This window comes from Coffea arabica, chromosome 6e, assembly GCF_036785885.1.
Source record: "Coffea arabica cultivar ET-39 chromosome 6e, Coffea Arabica ET-39 HiFi, whole genome shotgun sequence".
NCBI classification, from domain to species: Eukaryota; Viridiplantae; Streptophyta; class Magnoliopsida; order Gentianales; family Rubiaceae; genus Coffea; species Coffea arabica.
Genome location: NC_092321.1, coordinates 17,364,200 through 17,383,085, shown reverse-complemented (window position 1 = coordinate 17,383,085; position 18,886 = coordinate 17,364,200). Strand labels below are relative to the sequence as shown.

General features: G+C 31.7%; 1 protein-coding gene across 1 annotated transcript; it reads right to left on the bottom strand.

The window, feature by feature from the left end:
• Positions 1-9,174: 9,174 nt before the first annotated feature.
• Positions 9,175-11,758, bottom strand: LOC113696472 (uncharacterized). Its single transcript, XM_027215882.2, has 2 exons — positions 9,998-11,758; positions 9,175-9,908 (listed from the first exon to the last, which is right to left on the bottom strand). The coding sequence occupies exons 1-2, from the start codon at positions 11,612-11,614 to the stop codon at positions 9,321-9,323; spliced, it is 2,205 nt and encodes a 734-aa protein (XP_027071683.2). The 5' UTR covers positions 11,615-11,758; the 3' UTR covers positions 9,175-9,320.
• Positions 11,759-18,886: the final 7,128 nt, after the last annotated feature.

Genomic DNA, 18,886 nt, shown 5'->3' with positions numbered 1-18,886 from the left:
ATTTTCTTGTTAAATATATTTGAAACATCAAATATATATGAATATACCTTTATTAATATTAATATTAATATATTATTAGATATTTTATATATAATATTTTAATTTTTAAATAATTTTTATTTATGACGTCATCCGATTTGGCCCCTATCGACCCCCGGTCGAACCCATTGACCTCTGACCCCTGACCTCGGCCAAGTCGATACCCGGTCCGGTTCTGAAAACATAGGTCGACAGTCAAAATGGAATATAGGACTGCATATGTAGTCTTCGTTCCCATGAAAGCGTGATAATCGGCCTCTATGCCAGTCTTACTTCGTGCCTTGACATGCTCCTGGAATACAGGAATAGTTGTTAACTGGCCAACTTTGAATCCTGCGTTATGATGAATGTTAGTGAATCCTAAGGTTAGAATTCTTGAAACCTAAGGCTATAAGACTTTACTTTAGCTAATTAGGAGAGGGTTTTAAAGTATTTTCTAGTGCCAATTCAAGATTCAAATTCTGTGTATAGTAATTGAGGGTGAGAAATGTATGAAGAAAGGTAAAAGACAATTGAGGATGAGAAGGGCGAAAGGAGATGTTATAATGAATGCTGGTGAATCCTAACGTTGGAATTCTCAAAACCTAAGGCCAAAAGATTAATTTATTTTACCAAAGGAAGGCTCTTAGAGTCTTCGATGCTACTGGTTTATGATTCAAATCTTGTGTTTGATAGTTGAGGGCGAGAAAGATGTAAGGAGAGGTGAAAAGGTTAAAAAAAATTAAGTACATCACAAATGTCCTACAACTCATTGAATTAAAAATTTCTTCAAAAAAGGAAAAAAAAAAAAGAATATCTCAACATTTGGCAGCAAGCTTTAGGGCTTAATCACATGTTGTCCCTCCAAGCTTTGGGGACAGTCATACTTAATCACCCTGAACCATACAGTTTGCTCCCCATGAACACTAGCCAACCTTACATATCTTAATTCCGGAAAAGAAAAAGTAAAATGTAATGATACTGCTGCTCTTTTGTTACTCAAATTATCTATAGTTTACTATTATTATCATTTTATTGCTAAAAAACAAGTGAGATTTGATTTAATGCCTATTTTCTTCCTCTAAATTTAAAAATAAAGCATATTAGCTCTTCTTAATAATTTTGATTAAGTATTGAATTATTGACTAATTTGAAAACAAAAAATGACAATAGTATTTTTCTAACAATTTTCGATAAAGTAAAAAGTACTAAAGCAAATAACAAGCTTAATATCACCTTACGTAAACGTTTTACTAACTTTATCTATAGATATTAATATGTTATATACATACATACACACACACACAAAAATTAAATTAAAAATAGCTTTTTTATGTTTTCTTTTTAAGCTTTATAGTATCTTTTGATATTGATACTCAAGTAAGTGTACACAAGAGAAGAATTACACCTTAGCAATATACAAATGAAAATAAGGAAATACAAATCAGGCAACCATGAACAAAACTATGCTAACAAATTAGAAAGTGGGGCTTTCAGCTCAAAACAGAGCTCTATTATCTACCATCTATGCCAACCCATGGTGATGCCCCTTAGATCTTTGCATACATGTTCACGTCAATCACCTGAGAAGGTGAAGGTAGGGGTGGCAATTTCCGACACGACCTGAAAATACGACACGAACCTAACACGAAATTAATGGGTTTGAGTTGAAGTTTCAGGGGTTTGGGTCAGAATCGGGTTGAACCCGATGAACCCGAAAAGAAAATAGGTCGATTTCGAGGTGACCCGATATGACCCGTTTACGAATTAAAAATAATTTAATAAATATAAAAATTATTTTATCTAACTAAACTAAGTTATTCCTTTTTTTCAAAGGCATTAATTACTTAATCCTAAATGAATTTATTTAACTTGTGTGAAGTTGAAATTATTATTTTTGGACAAATAATATATTATATTATTTTTTACTTTTATACTGATTTAATTTAATTTATATTTGGTTTGAGATAAAACACTTTTACGGTGTTTAATTTATTTTAGATTTGGTTTGGAATTATTTATTTAAATTTTTATTACTTGATTATGTAATTAGTTTTGTGAGAAATTGATTTTATTAGAAATTATAGTGGTAAATTAATAAATTAAAATTAAGTTTCGGGTCATTTCGGGTCGACCCGCCTACCCGCCAACCCGAAATTTTCGGGTTCGTGTCGATATCCTGACCCGTTTCCGGTTGGCGGGTCAGGTTCGGGTCAACAGATTTTCTGTTATACATGGATCTCAATCCGACCCGTCAACACGAATTCGACCCGATTGCCACCCCTAGGTGAAGGAACTACAAGTCTACCCCTTGACATTGCTGTTGATTTTTGCACCTCAAGATATGGTATACTATGACAGCAAAAGCCATTCTCCCAAGTCCTAACAAGTGACGAAGGAAGGACCAGAACAATATCGAACCATCCACTTTAAGTCCTACTCCCAAGAATCTATTACCCTGTATTCCAGGCATTTTTTTTGAATAGTTTTCGATTGACACCTGCAAAAAGACATGAAAAAAAAAATCAAGTGATTTTGCTGCCTTAAACAAATCCTACATGCAGGATCAACATTCAATCCCCAAGCTAGCAAATCTGTCTTTAGCATATAATCTTCTTCTGGACACCAGTGATTGGACGAGAGCATGGCTGGGAACATGCATTTGGCCCTAGCACCATTAGCTGCTGCATAGTTGATTTAACCGTGACTACACCTGATCCTTCTGCCACCATAAGCTTATTTCTGCGTCAATGATTTAATACTGTATTTTTGTGTAGTAAATCCTATACATAAGGTTGTTTTTTGGGATTCTGATTTAAGATAAGTAAATCAGGAGAGAACCATGTAGTATATATATATATATATATGCAGCTTTCGGCTGCTATGCGATTATATTACTTGTTTTTCTCGTGTTACGTTTATGTAACATTTAGTATATCATATATTTCTCTTTGCTCTTCAAAGTACGTTATTTGATGTTGGCTAAAATTTTCAGAAGATTACGAATCAGTACTACGGCAGTGCGTACAGTGAAAACGTATAAAATGGAGTATTTTTATGATTATCTTGAGTACTTGTATCAATTAAATTTGAGAAAAATGCAGTTTTGATACTCAAACTTTGACCCTTGACCAATTATGGTATCCAAATTTTGGATGAAAACAAATTTGGTACCCAATGTTACAATATTATGCATATATGGTACACTTGACGGATTTTTCTAAATTCTAATTGGAAAAAAAAAATTACATACTGGCGTGTCTCCGATTGCAAAATTTTAAAAAAATTTAAAAAACTGCTAATCCAGTACTAATAGACCATGGATCACTCATTTAAGGACAAAATAGCTTATCCTAAGAAAATATCTAATCAAGCTAATCAAACACGCTCAAAACTCCCCTTTCCTCTTAATACCCTCTAATTGAAAGGAAAAAAAAGAAACTTTGAGACCCTTATTTCAATCGAGACTTTATGGATTCAACCATAAAATCGTAATTTTTTTTTTTTTTTGAAATTTAGTGTCACATGAAAAGCTTGAAGCAACAATTTGAAGACCCTTCAATTAAATTCATGGAAGTTTTTTCACGATTTTGTTGCTGGGCACGTGATAGCACATGAATTTTTTCAGTATAAATTTGGAAAAATTTGTCAAGGGTACCAAATGTACACTTCATATTATAACATTGGATATCAAATTTGATCTCGTCCAAAGTTTCGGTACCAAAATCGCTCAATGGTCAAAGTTTCGGTACCAAAATTGCATTTTACTCATTAAATTTTGTAGACACGTTAATTACTAGCTAAGGTGTATCATCAGCATTGATGCATTTAAGCATGCTTTTTTAGAAAGTATACTTAAAAAACTGCAGCAGATTTCAGAGTAAAAGAGAACTCTATCTTTTGTACTGATATGTTAGAGCATAAATAGTACATATATATATACATATAACAAATCCTTTGATATTCCGTTTTAGGGACTCTATTTACCAAAAAGGAGAGCAGTAAGTAAAAAACTTAGAGCAGAGTTGTTCAATCGAAAAGGGAAAATTCATAAACTCTTCATGGATTCTCAAATTTTAACTGTGTTCTTTTAATTTTGAGATCGTAACCCCTAGTTGAATTGAATTTCTTTACCATTACCAAATTCTAAGTGGTCATCTATGACTCAGACAAAGAATTTTTAATTCATTACGACTTATTTGAAAAGAAAATATATCAGAATTTGGAACTGGAAAGTTGTAATGTATAGTTAGGGATCCTTTTAATTCTTAATGCAAGACTGTCATTTTTAGTTTGTGAGATCCAAGTGCCAATTTTTTTTTTCTTTTTGAGTGAAAGTTACCAAATTTGTACTTTTAATTGGTTATCTCTACAATTGAAGCAAAACCCAAACTTATTTTTTTTTTTCAAAAAAAAATAAAATTGACCTTTAACACGCTGTGTGTAATCTATGGAAGTCACTCTAAGTGGTAAGTTCAAATTTATAACAAAAAAAATTTAATAAGAATTTAGGGATTGGATGTTTGAACTCTTGATAGGAATGTTTTTACATCTCAAACTGCCAATTCAAAATGGCTGGGATGACCGGGATCGTGTTGTCAAGGTTGGTCCCGGGCAGAGGGTGGTTCTTGGCAGCCTCTCTTTGCATTTTAAGCCTGCTGAGCATCATGATCAGCAATGTAAAGCAACTGCTCTCATCAATTGCACGGTTTTATCAATCAATGATGGTTCTGGACTGAGAATGCATCAGCAGGCAATGAAGACACATGTGTTTATCCTCATTGCAAGCAAGAAGCATTGGCTTATCTTCATGCTCTTAAATAGAGTTGCTATTGAGCCGAGTCAAGCTTGAGTAGTACCATGCTCGAGCTCGAATTCGATTATTATCGGTGCTACTCGAACTCAAACAAGTATATAAATTTGACCTTGAATTCGACTCAACATAATAGAAATTGAGCTCAAATTCTACTCGTTTGAACTCAAGTGAACTGCAAGCCTTATCAAGTTCGAACTACTCAAACTCGAGCTGGGGTTTTTTTTGTTTTTAATTGTTTACGTTTTAGATTTATCAGATTACCATTTTGCCATCCATCACTTGTTTTTACTAAACATTATTTCATGTAAATTTATTAAAATACAAACCCATAATAGTCATTCTATAATTAAAATATAAAATATATAAATAATATAAATACTCGATTAAACTCATCAAGTATTCGCATAATTACTACTGAAGCTCAAACTCGATTCGTTACATGAAACGAGCAACTTGAACTCAGTCAAATCGAGTTCCAGCTAATCTTTTGACCAAACCGTTTGCAAGTTACTCGCGAACGGTTTGACTTGCCCACACCCCTACTCTTAAATACATGTATGGTATCGGTCAATCTTTGGATTCCCATTAAGACGGACTCCGTCTTGTTGTTCCAGTACTTTATGAATTTATCTAATGCGCCAGTTTATCTTAGGCCTATTTTAGATGATATAGATGGTCAAAGTTTGTAGGTACAATAATGTTGCTCTTGCGCACTGGCTAGCAACCTCGACTAGAGCTCTATAGCTCTTCTATGTTAATAATATTGTTTTGTTATGAAACAACTAAAATGTGAATGTCCCTTTGTATTCCCAAGAGGATTAATTCATGATTTATGGCTATATTATGTATAGAAGTTACAATCCATAAATCTATTCATGTAGTGGAAGAACCGTTTCATAGGTTTCTTCATATTCTTGTAATAGTGGGTGTTTAATAGAATTGATGTACCTTTAATCTTGTAGTACCTATATATAGAGGTACATTGACATCCTTTGGAAGGACTTTTGTATTCATTGGAATATAAGAATATCACTCTCCATTTCTCTAATGTTCTCCAATATTTCACTTGATATTATAATAGCTTACTTTATTAGTTTTATAACACGTTATCAGCACGAAATCTCTACTTTTGAGCAAAAGGTGAAAACGGGGGCTCTACCTTGAACAAAGGTGAAGTACAAGATTTTGTCGAAATTCTGTCCATATTTCTTCAAGAAAATTCTGAGGTAAATTTCTAACTCAAAAAACTTATTTCAATTTCTTATGGCTAATATTTGAATTATCGCAAAATACAAGTACCTACTGTTGAGCAATCACTAAACACAAACATATATTGTTTGACATCTTTAAGGTAATATTTCTCCTTTTAATTTTACTTATTTATCTTTATAATTATTTGTTATAAATAATTATATTCTGATGCATTCAGTTTTGGAGATGTTATTATAAAAAATCAATTATATTTGAGGATCTACTTGTCCTTTGAAATACTTAAAGAAAAAGATTCGACCACCTGAAGATGGTCGTTGTTTAACGAAAATATTTGACCACTAGAAGATGGTCATTATTTCAAAAGCCTGATATGATAAATTTACCTGTGGCTACAAAAACATAATTATGCAATTTTCAGAATTAATTCTCAGTTGAAATGGTGTTGAGAAAATTTTACTCATAAGATATATTAAAAATAATACTCTCCACAATTGATTTCTCGAATATGCTCCTGTAGTAGCAATATTGAGAGAAATTTTGAGAAGTATTTTGTACTTATTGCATGCTAATTCTAGTCCATTCCCAGAAGTGAATCCGACTAAATTTCAATTTATTAGTTATGGTTGTTGCCATGACTATGATTTTGGTAAATATATATTTTACCATGACAAGAGAAAAAGTTACCACTTGAAGTGGGATAATAATGATAAGGACAAGAAAATAAAGGTCCTAAAGATAAATGTCCCGAAGTACATTTGACAAATCAAAATTATAATCGCATCTTCACATGGCCAATTTCTTTAAACACCCTGAAGGTGTATGATGCTTGATTTAATTTATGATAGTAATTAGCTTTTCTTCCTGAAGAAGAAATGAATGTTAAATATTTGGGATCAAAAAAAAATTATGGTGATGATATTTGTCCCATAAGAATTATGGTGACAATGATATGTGTCTCATTAATAAGTGCTACTATATACACTATATTCCAATGAGAGAGACAAACACAATCTGTTGTAGTGTTTAAGTGATTGAAAGCTCCAGAAGAGCCACTACTATATTTTTCCATAAATAAAACACTACTTTTTATCATGTCTCGAAAAATTTATTGAATTTGAATATCCGTTGAAATGGATATCAAATTGAGACACTAAATGAGACAATAATAGAGATCATGTTTAGAAATCAAATGAGATAAAGGTTAATTATATCATAATAACCATTCGAGAGAGAAATGGTTATCGATATAGTTGTCTTCATTCTCATTTGATTTATAATCATCACCTGTAGTAAATCAGAAATTTACTGATCCCAATGAATACATGATTTGACGAAAATGAGAATATTTGAGAGCCGACAAGTATTTATACATACCCCCTTTATATTATATATGGCTCCAAAAGAAATTTAAATTTTATGTTGGGTATGAATCAGTTTTTACGATTAAATATCGTAAAATATTGATGGGTGATCTATTGAATGATTTATTTATTCTGATGAACTACGATTCCCGACATTAGGGGGAGGAAAAAATCAACCGATAGGAAATCACCTGAAAAATTGAATTTCCTCGATCCTCATACAAAATAATGTGAACTAGAAGTTCAAGAAATTATTCATTTGCAGAAAACTGCAAATCAATTCCTGCAGGAAATATCTTGATTAAAATTGATGTCCCTGAAGGACATGCACAAGTGCTACATATAAATTTAAGACCGGCTTACCTAAATAAGGTATAAATTGATTTCGAATAACTCCGGAGATTAAATAAATGTCATGACAAAATTCAAGCTCTTGAAGAGGTCGCTCCTGAAGAGCCAACTCCCGAAGAGAATGAAATCATAGAAAATTTATTTGGAGCCTAATGAAATGTAGCACTTGATATTATAGAAGTTGATGAGAATCATGAATTTAGATCGGTTGATGAATGTCGGTATAGATATTATTGGGTAAAATGGAAAGATGCGATCCAATCTGAATTGGACTCATTGGCTAAAAGAAAAGTTTTTGGACCTGTAGTCCAAACACTTGAAGGTGTAAAATCAATAGAATATAAATGGGTATTTGTGATAAAGAGAAATGAGAAAAAGGAAATTGTGAGGTATAAAGCAAGACTTGTAGTCCAAGAATTTTCACAAAGGCCTGGATTTGATTATGATGGAATGTATTCACCTATAGTGGATGTTATCACATTTAGATATCTTGTGAGTTTTGCAGTACATGAAAAATTAGATATGCGTCTAATCGACGTTGTTACTGCATATTTATATGAAAATCTTGAAAATGATATTTATATGAGAATCCCCGAAGGATTCAACATGCCTGAAGCATGCAAATCAAATCCTAAAGATATTTATTCTATTAAATTACAAAGGTCTTTGTATGACCTAAAATAATCTGGACGTATGTGGTATAACCGCCTCAATGAATGTCTAACTAAAGAAGGTTATACCAATGATCCAATATGTCCATGTGTTTTTATCAAGAAAAATGGATCAAATTTTGTGATAATTGCTGTATATATTGATGATCTAAATTTGATTGGAACTCCTGAAGAGATTCAAAATAATGTTGAATATTTGAAGAAAGATTTTGAGATCAAGAATTTTGGAAAGACAAAATTTTACCTTGATTTACAAATTGAGCATTTAAAAAGTGAAATTTTTGTCCACCAAACTGCATATACCCGGAAGGTATTAAAGCGGTTTTATATGGATAAGGCACATACATTAAGTACTCTAATGATTGTCAGATCATTAGATCCTAATAAGGATCCTTTTAGACCGCAAGAGGAAAATGAAGAGATATTTGGTCCTGAAGTACCATATCTCAGTACAATTGGCGAAGAATATTGGAATGCGACGATTAAAAGATCTCAAATGATGTTTCCATCAGGGGGAGAAATTAATACACAAGAATAGTGTACTCTTTTTCCTTCACTAGGGTTTTTGTCCCGATGGGTTTTTCCCTAGTAAGGTTTTAACGAGGCATATTCTTTGTGTAATGGACATGCAAGGGGGAGTGTTATGAAACAACTAAAATGTGGATGTCCCTTTGTATTCCCAAGAGGATTAATTCATGATTTATGGCTATATTATGTATAGAAGTTACAATCCATAAATCCAGGGACGGAGCCAGAAATTTATTTTTGGGGGGGCTGAAGTGTATTAAAAATTTTTTTTTGTGACGAAATAAATATATTTAATAAGTAAAATTTAGAATCAATAATTATAAAAATAATAAAAACATATAATTATACATACCCAAAAATTTGTTATTGATTAACACTTGAAGTATTGGTAGTTGTTGCACTCGAATAACGAAGAGGAGGCAATTGCATTCTGCGAGTCTTCATCCGTTGAAAACGTTGCAATATTTGCTCATTTTCAATTGTTGCAAAAATATCCTTCTCGATGTATACAACCAGACAGTCATTCATCCACTCGTCTCCCATTTTGTTGCGCAAATCAGTCTTGACAATATTCATTGCAGAAAATACTCTTTCAACAGAAGCAGTCGCAACTGGTAGAACTAATGCCAACTGGATCAGACGATAAACAAATGGAAAAACTGTATTTTTACCAGTTTTAACCATTTGTTGAGCAAGACTTCCCAAATCTCCAACTTCTGAAAATTGAGGATCGCGTTGCACATTATAAATATAATTTCGAAGTTGAGACTCAAGATATAAATAATCGTTACTTGAGAAGTCTTCAGGATATAAATCAGCAAGACGGAGTAGTTTCTGCACATTGAATTGAGAGAAAGAACTTTTTGGATCAAGACATGCTATGCAACTAAGCAATTCCGTGCTAACTTCCGAGAAACGATTATTCATCTCTTGTATAATTAAATCAACAACCTGACATCACAACAATAATAAAATTAATAACTAAGAAAATCTGCTAACAAGTAACAAATGTAATGAAATAATAATTTCAAAAATAATACCTCACAAAAAATTTCCACGCGATAATGATGAAAATTAGTGATGGTTTGACCTCTGCGACTGCGCCTGGCATTGCCACGGATTGCTATACTGTCTTCCATATCAATCACAGGAATCATATTCAACTCACAAAAATTGTTGACTTCATCTAAAATTATTTGCCATCCCTCTTCCCTAAAGTCTTGCAATTGAGATTTCATAGTATCAATCAAACTCATGGCTTGGACAATATTTTGATCCCTTTGTTGCAAAACAAGTGACAAGTCATTTGTGATTCCCAATAAATACTTCATCAGGTGCAATGCAAAAACAAACTCATAATCATTCATTCTATCAATCAAACCCCTGGCCATACCTCTATTGTCAGAAGTGGAGGCATCATCTTGTATATTTCCCAATATTCCAATCACCGAAGCCCACATAGAGGATAGACGAAGTAATGTTAGATAGTGTGATCCCCAACGAGTATCCCCTGGTCTTGCTAAACTAGTTTCTTGATTTTTGCCTTTTCCACTAATAATATCTCCACTGTCTAAAAGTGCAACAATCTTATCATGTTCTATTTGTCTTAATTGATCTCTCCTTTTACATGATACTCCAGTTAAATTGACAATCATAGAGACATAGACAAAGAATTCACTGATAATGATATTTCCCTTAGCAACAGCAACAATAACTAACTGGAGTTGGTGAGCAAAACAGTGAATATACATCGCATAGGGATTTTCTTGTAATATAAGGGCCTTCAAACCATTGAACTCACCTCGCATATTTGAAGCTCCATCATATCCTTGACCTCTCAATTTGGATAATGATAATCCGTGTTGCGCGAATAAAGAATCAATTGCATCTTTCAAACAAAGAGATGTGGTGTCAGACACATGTACAATTGCAAGGAAACGTTCAATCACACGCCCTTCTTTGTTCACATATCTCAAAACAACTCCCATTTGCTCTTTCACTGAACTGTCTCGAGACTCATCAACTATTAGGGAAAAATAATTGTCTCCAATATCATTGATTATAACACTTGTGATCTCTGAGGCACAAGCATGTGCCAGATCTTTTTGAATCATTGGAGAAGTTAGTTGATTATTTGCAGGAGCATTTTGATTTACAACCTCAAAAATCTCAGTATTTCGCTGGCTATACCAATCAAACAATTCAAGAAAATTGCCTCTATTTGAAGAACTAGTTGACTCATCATTTCCACGAAAAGCCAATCCTTGCTTCAAAAGAAAGCGGGTCACATCCAGAGCAGCAGTTAAACGGGTGCGATATGCAATATCTATTTCGCGCCCACAAGATCGTAGCACATTTGACACACTATGCCTTTGATCTTGAAAACTTTCAAACTGTATTCTAGCATCATTATGGCAACTATTCACAGCTCCAATATGTTCATTAAATCTTTCCATTGCCTTTTTCCAATTATTGAATCCCGTTTTTGTAAAGGCATCCTCTGCATATCGACCTCCCTTATTTTGTGTTTTGAAAAGAAAGCACCAAAAGCAAAACGCCGCATCTTTCGATATGCTATACTCTAACCATACAAACTTTTGATACCAAATATCTTGGAAACTTCTATGTTGTTGACCAAATGATGTTTTTGGATACATATGGCCAATCGGTTGGCAAGGTCCCCTAGTCAAATACTCTCTTCGGACATGGTCTCGAAGAGAAATATCAAATTTCTCAACTGATTTTCGTAATCCCGGATCACTAACAATATCATTTAAATTCAATTCCACACAAGATTGATTTTGAACTGGTTTACTAATATTAGGCTCATTTGAAGATTCACCACTACGGACTCGTTTAGGTTTAAAGAATCTCTCCATTTTCTGTCACAATTAAATAATTGTGGTTAAATTCAATAAAATTATGCAATTCAATAATCAATTAATTTAAAATTCATATAAATAATTCTTTAATTTAATAATAAATTCATATTACTTATATTTCTCAATTTATAAAATTCATTATATAAAATTATCAAAAAGTTAAAATAAGGTACAACTAAATACCCATATAATTTCTAATTCAATCTCATAAAATTTTGAATTTATATTTACATTCAAAATTTCTAATTCACATAATTAATTCTTAAAATTTCAAATATAAAACTAACAAAATTTTAAAAACTAAATACAACCTAAAATCTATACAATTTCTAAACTAATTTCTAATTTAAATTTAATATCATTAAATTTTTTAATGTAATCTTTCAAATTCTTAAATTACATTAACATAAACTAAATAAAAATTAATCTTAATCAAATTAATATCAAGATACTCAAAATTCAAAAATAATTTAAACATATAATTAACAAAAATATAAAGATGAATATTGTAATTTAAACCAAAAAACTAACCTAAAAGATTTATGTGAATGGAATGGTGGAGAGTTGGAGTCTTGGAGCCTTGAATTGAAGGCTTGAAGCAGGATGGTAGAATCTCAAGTTCTCAACTGAAGCTTCTTGGAGTTCTTGGAGCCTGGCGTGAGTGGCGTCTTCTTCTTGGAGTTGGAGACTTGGAGTCTTGTTTCAGTTGTTTGCCCTTTGGCCTTTGGCATTGGCGGCGACGCGGCGTGCTTTTGCATCAGATGAAGCCTTAGGGCTTCATCTGATGTATTTTTTTTTCCCTCATTATACAAAACGACGTCGTTCCACTAAAAGTGAAACGACGTCGTTTTGTATTTAGAGGGCAAAAAAAAAATTCAACATAAATTGGGTCATCTTCTTCCTCGGACCTCAGCAGTCAGCAGACTCAGCAGTGCTGGCAGCGGCTTTCCAGGCCCAGCTATTCTTGAGGTCCTCTGCAGCATTCATGGAGGCATCAGGCATGGAGCCATGGACATGGACAGGCACGGATTTAAGGGGGGGCTGGTGGGGGCTGGCCGCCGGAATCCCCTATATATAGGGGATTTTCCGGCGGCTTGGGGGGGGGCTTAAGCCCCCACCAGCCCCCCCTTAAATCCGTGCCTGCATAAATCTATTCATGTAGTGGAAGAACCGTTTCATAGGTTTCTTCATATTCTTGTAATAGTGGGTGTTTAATAGAATTGATGTACATTTAATCTTGTAGTACCTATATATAGAGGTACATTGACACCCTTTGGAAGGACTTTTGTATTCATTAGAATATAAGAATATCACTCTCCATTTCTCTAATGTTCTCCAATATTTCACTTGATATTATAGTAGCTTATTTTATTAGTTTTATAACATGTTTCTTTTTTTTTAAAAAAAAGGTTTCTTTCTTTTCGAGAGTAAAAAACAAAGAAGGAATGTTTTTATTATATGATTAAATAATGTAATTGATGTTAGCTAATATTTTCCATTTCTGAAACCAAATGATACCAAGTTGCACGGTCCTTTCCACCGACTCTTAAGATTTTTGATATTACATTTCTTGTTATAAGTTATAACATGTATTAGAGTGACAGTTAGGGGAGGAATGGGTTCGGTGATTTCGAGGGATGGAGTATAAATGAAAGATTTTGAATTTATCCCTCCCACTTATACTAAAAAAAAACCAAAAACAAAAGTGTGACAATTGATATCATATGTGATTCACTAACTTCTAATGCACATGAGATTTCAGGTATATATCACCCTAATACACAACAAAAGTTTTTTTTAAAAAAAACTTAATGCCCTTTGAGCACCAGATAAGCACAAAAAAATTAGAAGGTAAATCTAATATTAAACTTTTAAAATTATCACCCACCTCTGAAATTGCAATATTTTTACAAAAGAATGTAGTATTTTTTTTGCCAAAAGATAATGCCAGGTCCACTTCTTAGATACCTTTATGGCACCAAATGCAGAAATTAAAATAAAAGATTAATTACATCTACCTTCCTCGAGATTTGACCAAATTACGAAATCTACCTTGTGGTTTGGCTAAATTATATTCAAATCCCTTGAATGACAAACTATTTATCAAATGCCCCTTCACATTAACTACCATTAGAAATAGTGCTTGTATCGTCAAAAGATATGTCTGAAAGTCCCAAAATACACATTTGTAAATTGCATTGGCTATATTTATCGCTCCTAAGGTTCGTTCAAATAACAATTACCTCCCGTAAAGTTTGTTCAAATGATGAAATGGACCCTATCATTTGTCAAGATTAGTCCAATGCTTTAAATAGCTAATCTTTTATTAGATAACATTTTTCATTAGTCAATTGCAACAAAAATATTGATGAAAATCTCAAAGTACCCATTAATTACTTTTTTTTCCTAGGCATTCTTTTGCCTTCTCCAGAGCTACAGTTAGTGTAACCAAAACTGTAGTCACAGAGCATCGCAAACAGTAATATTGGTTTTATCATCATATAATTTCTTTAGCCACCACTGTTACATTTTTCTATATTAATCTATTTTCCATGTCAATGTGTAAATAATTGAACTATTTTTTCCAAAAAATAAAATATTGATTATAAATCCACCTTAAGCATTTAATTTTAACGTTTATCTACAAAGACAACAAATTAAAATAATAAGTAAATATTCAACAAAATCACTTATCTAGAATTAAGGATCAAAATTAAATAGTATATTATGAATAAAAAACCATATAATCGAGCTAAACTTTATTATCATACACAAAATTATATATTTAAATAAAATGGATAATTGTTGTTGTATGAGAAAAACGAGCTGGAAGAGTGTCATAGAGGCTGAAATAAGCCATAGTCAGAAATTTTCTCAATTTTTTTATTTTTCATTTCTTAGTAATATAATTGATTGTTTTCTTTTAGTTTGGATTTCATTTTTTTCGTGGATCAGAATGAGGGATTTTCTTATAAATAGTTGGCTATTCAAAGGTTAAATTGCACTCAAGTCAAATTCTAGGGCCCTTTCTGTAATTTGGACAAACCTCGATAGTGGTAAATGTAAATTTTGCAAATGGGCAATTTTGTCGTTTCACTAATTCCTTTAGTTGGGTTTTGGACGCTGTCACTCCTAAGGGAATAACTATAATTTGGTCAAATCGCAGCATTAGTTTGGTCAAACCTCATGAAAGTAGTTGTTATTAACCCTAAAATAAAGGGCTAAGATCAAAAACCTCCCTTGAGGTTTCTCCTAATATTACTTGGCACCTCTGAGGTTTTTGAAATATCACTTACCTCCCCTAATAAATATAAAAAGACTATATTAACTCTAACTTGATACATAATTCACATATCAAATACATGGATGTCAAAAATTAAAAAAAAAAAAGAAATGAATGTCACATTCTTCTCTTTCCCTTTTCTTTATCATTCTTTCTTACTCATTTTTTGATGACTAAGCAAATTTTATTTGTAAATTATCATAAATTGAATTTTATTTATCTTTTAATTTTAGTGATTGTGATAAGGTGGAGTATGATTTATTTGCTTATTTTAAGTTTATTTTTATAATGATTGGTACAATTTAATGGTTTGGGCAAGGGTTGAGAAGATGTTGAAAAAAATATAGTTTATAAGAAATCGATTTGAACATATAGAGTGAAATTGGTGCAAGTGTATTTTTTTCAAATATCTTTTTTATTTTTCAAATTTATATTTTTACAAGGTATAATATTATGATGTGAAAGTACTACAAGATATTGTTTTTTAGGTGATGGTTATCTTGAAATGAACAAAATGGTTTAGAAATATTTTTATTTAGCAAATGAAAAGATAGTTTAGGGTTTTAAAAATTTTGTTACACAAATAACAAAAATAAGGGAGGTAAGCAATATTTTTAAAATTTTAAGGGTACCAGATGATATTAAGAGAAACCTCAGGAGAGGTTTCTAATATTATCCCTAAAATAAAAGTACAAGGGATAATTTCAGATACCTCATCTGAGGTTTCTAACAATATCACTAGCCTCTCTTAAAATTTGTAAAATTACACAAACCTCCCTTGAGGTTAATGTTTTGATAATATATTAGTCCAATTAGAAAAAGTAATATTAAAAAAGTACTTTTAAGAAAAGAGATGAAACTTTGATTCTATAAATACCCCTTATGCATATATATAAATTGTATTAGTAAAAAAATAAAAATAATTAAAAGTTAGAAACAGTTAATACATATATTTCACCATTCAAAAAGTTTATATTTAATAAATTAGACAACACAAATAAGCAACAAAACTACGGTTCCGTTTGATAAAACTGAATCTGAATTCTGAAATCTGAATTCTGAAATCTGAATACTGAAACAATTAATTTGCTGAATTTTAAGCACTGAAAAAAATATATGAATGTCTGAATTTTAATGTTAAACCTATTTATACTGTTTGATAAATATTTATAGTTGAATGCTTAATAAATTTAATTTGACAATTTTGCCCTTATATCCTTTCATTCAAAAAAGAAATAGAATCTATGATTTAATTAGTTTAAAATTGTTAGGTATGAAAATGACAATATTTGTTTTTAAATCAAATTAATATAAAATATGAAATATATTATATGAGGAATATGGAGAAGATGTGAAATTGATTAAAAAGGGAGAAAAGAGAAACTAAAAATCGTTATATAGAGAATATTATGTTGTTTAATTAGATAAGAATTTTGAACATAATTAACAAATAAGGATAGATTTGATAGATAAGATAAGGTAGCTGAAGTAATTCTATTGATTCTTATCAAAATTAAGCATTCAGTTAGGATTCTTGTGCTGAAAAAAATACATACAGGTTCAGCACTGCTTAACAAGTTCAGCAAATAGATTTTCATTTATCAAACACTCAAAATATCTGAATGTCTGAAAAAATTCAGATTCAGCACTTTTTTATGTTATCAAACAGACCCTACATAATGATCATAAGATTCAGCAAAATGGACTAGTCATCTCTTTTCAAATGATGTATGCTATGATTCTTATGATTTTGAATAGAAAAACTTTCAAATTTTGTCTTTCTTTTCCCTTGTTTCTTCATTAGGTATATCAATTGATATTATTTTGTAAATACAAGTCATCATTCATCATTAAAGAAAATTTTAACAGTTATTTTCGTTAATTAGTTACTAATAGTTAATTAATGCTCTAATTGCTTAATTGTTAGATATTAGTAAAGGCGAATGAAGGAAAAAGAAAGGCAAAATTCAAAAAAATTTTCTATTCAAAATCACAAGAATAATAGCAAACATCATGTCAAAGAAGATGACTAATTTATTTTGTTGAATCTTGTGATTATTAGTGTAGTTTTGTTGTTTATTTATGTTGTCTAATTTATTAAATGTGAACTTTTTGAGTGGTGAAATGTGTATATTAATTGTTTCTAAATTTTAATTATTTTCATTCTGTTACTAATACAAGTTATATACATGCATAAGGGGTATTTATGGACTCATAGTTTCATTTCTCTCCTTAAAGTACTTTTTTAATGTTACTTTTTTAATTGGACTAATTTGTTATCAAAATCTTAACCTCAGTGGAGGTTAGTGGAACTTTGTAAACTTCAAGTGAGACTAATGATATTGTTAGAAACCTCAGGGTAGGTTTCTGAAATTATCCCGAAGTACAACTGAGAAAAGTGTAACGTCTAACGAGTATCCAAATTCCGGTTTTGATTGCTCGAGCATTCAATGCCTCCTTATTGGTTTCTTTGAGGAATTGAATGACATCTAAATTTATGTCTCGAGAGCACCTCACCTACCAGTACCACTATTGTCGCCCTGAAAAATGACTCAGTTGGTCATCAAGCCGCAAATGTCAACCTTAGGCATGCAGATGATTAATTAACACACAACCAACAAGAAACTGCACAAAAAAGAGTACTACTGCTTTCAGAATAATTTGCGTGTCCAATGACGTGTGGCCCACAACGGAGCCGGGGCAGGACGGTCATCAGAAGGACCGTCCTGAACAGTTAACGGCCAGAATTTGGTCCAAAAAAATTGTACGATCCAGATCACTTCTTGTACCTCGTTTTTAATAACATGTGTGGAGCTCACAAAAATTTATTCTAAAGTTACACGTTCTGGAAATAAAGTTATGCCATGTGCAAATAAAATTACGCGATGTGCAAAATGCATAAAACCGTTAGGACGTTCCTGCCCGTGGTCCGGCCCACAACAGTCTTGTTTTATCCCAGCTGACACATTGAGGTCTCTTATTAAGACTTCCAATGTAGTAAATGGCTAGCAAAGAAAGGTGGAAATTGAAGGTGGATTAAACGTCATGTATATTCAAGCAAATTATCTGGATAGCCAATCAACTTTTTAAATAGTAAAGATTTGATTATTCAACTATATTAATAATATGATATACTCACTAAACTATTAAAAGTGTAAATTTTGGATTATTCTGTCTAATTTCATCGCTATTTTTATCAAATCTAAGTATCCACATAATTTACGAAACATACATTAATAGTTCTATTTTAAAAAATTAACTGTGAAATCAAATGGAATGGTCCAAAATTTATATATTTAATTAAAAAGTGGGTAAAAGTGTGCTATTAATAGTTGAGTGACAAAAACTCGATTATTCGAAAAGTTTAGTAACTGCGCTCAGGTAATTTGCTCTCTATATATTCCAGTATGATTGCAACCAGTTAATTGACAAAATCAACTCTAGAATGCACAGATTGCATTCACAACGTGTTTCTATTGGATATAGCAAGGTTAAAAGATGTTTTCCCTGATTGTTGTTTATTGTTAAGAGATTTGGGTAACCAAGTTCATTGTAGTATGACAAAATTTTGCTTCAAAACTTAGATACCATGTTAGAGTGGAGACACAATAGTTTCCCTGTGGCTTGAATCCGAAGTACGGGATGATGAGTATTTACCCACCGCCATTAATTGTACATCTGTAGAGCTCGTATCTACCTACAAAATCAGTCGTTTTTGCAAAACAAAGAAAAACAAAAACAGACTAAGGTCCCTTTTTTTTTTT

Excerpts from the sequence above, each read along its gene's own strand:
- LOC113696472 (XM_027215882.2), bottom strand. The coding sequence starts at position 11,614 with ATGTATCCAAAAACATCATTTGGTCAACAACATAGAAGTTTCCAAGAT. Across the intron at positions 9,909-9,997 it reads GCGTGGAAATTTTTTGTGAG|GTTGTTGATTTAATTATACA; the intron begins GTATTATTTTTG and ends TTGTGATGTCAG.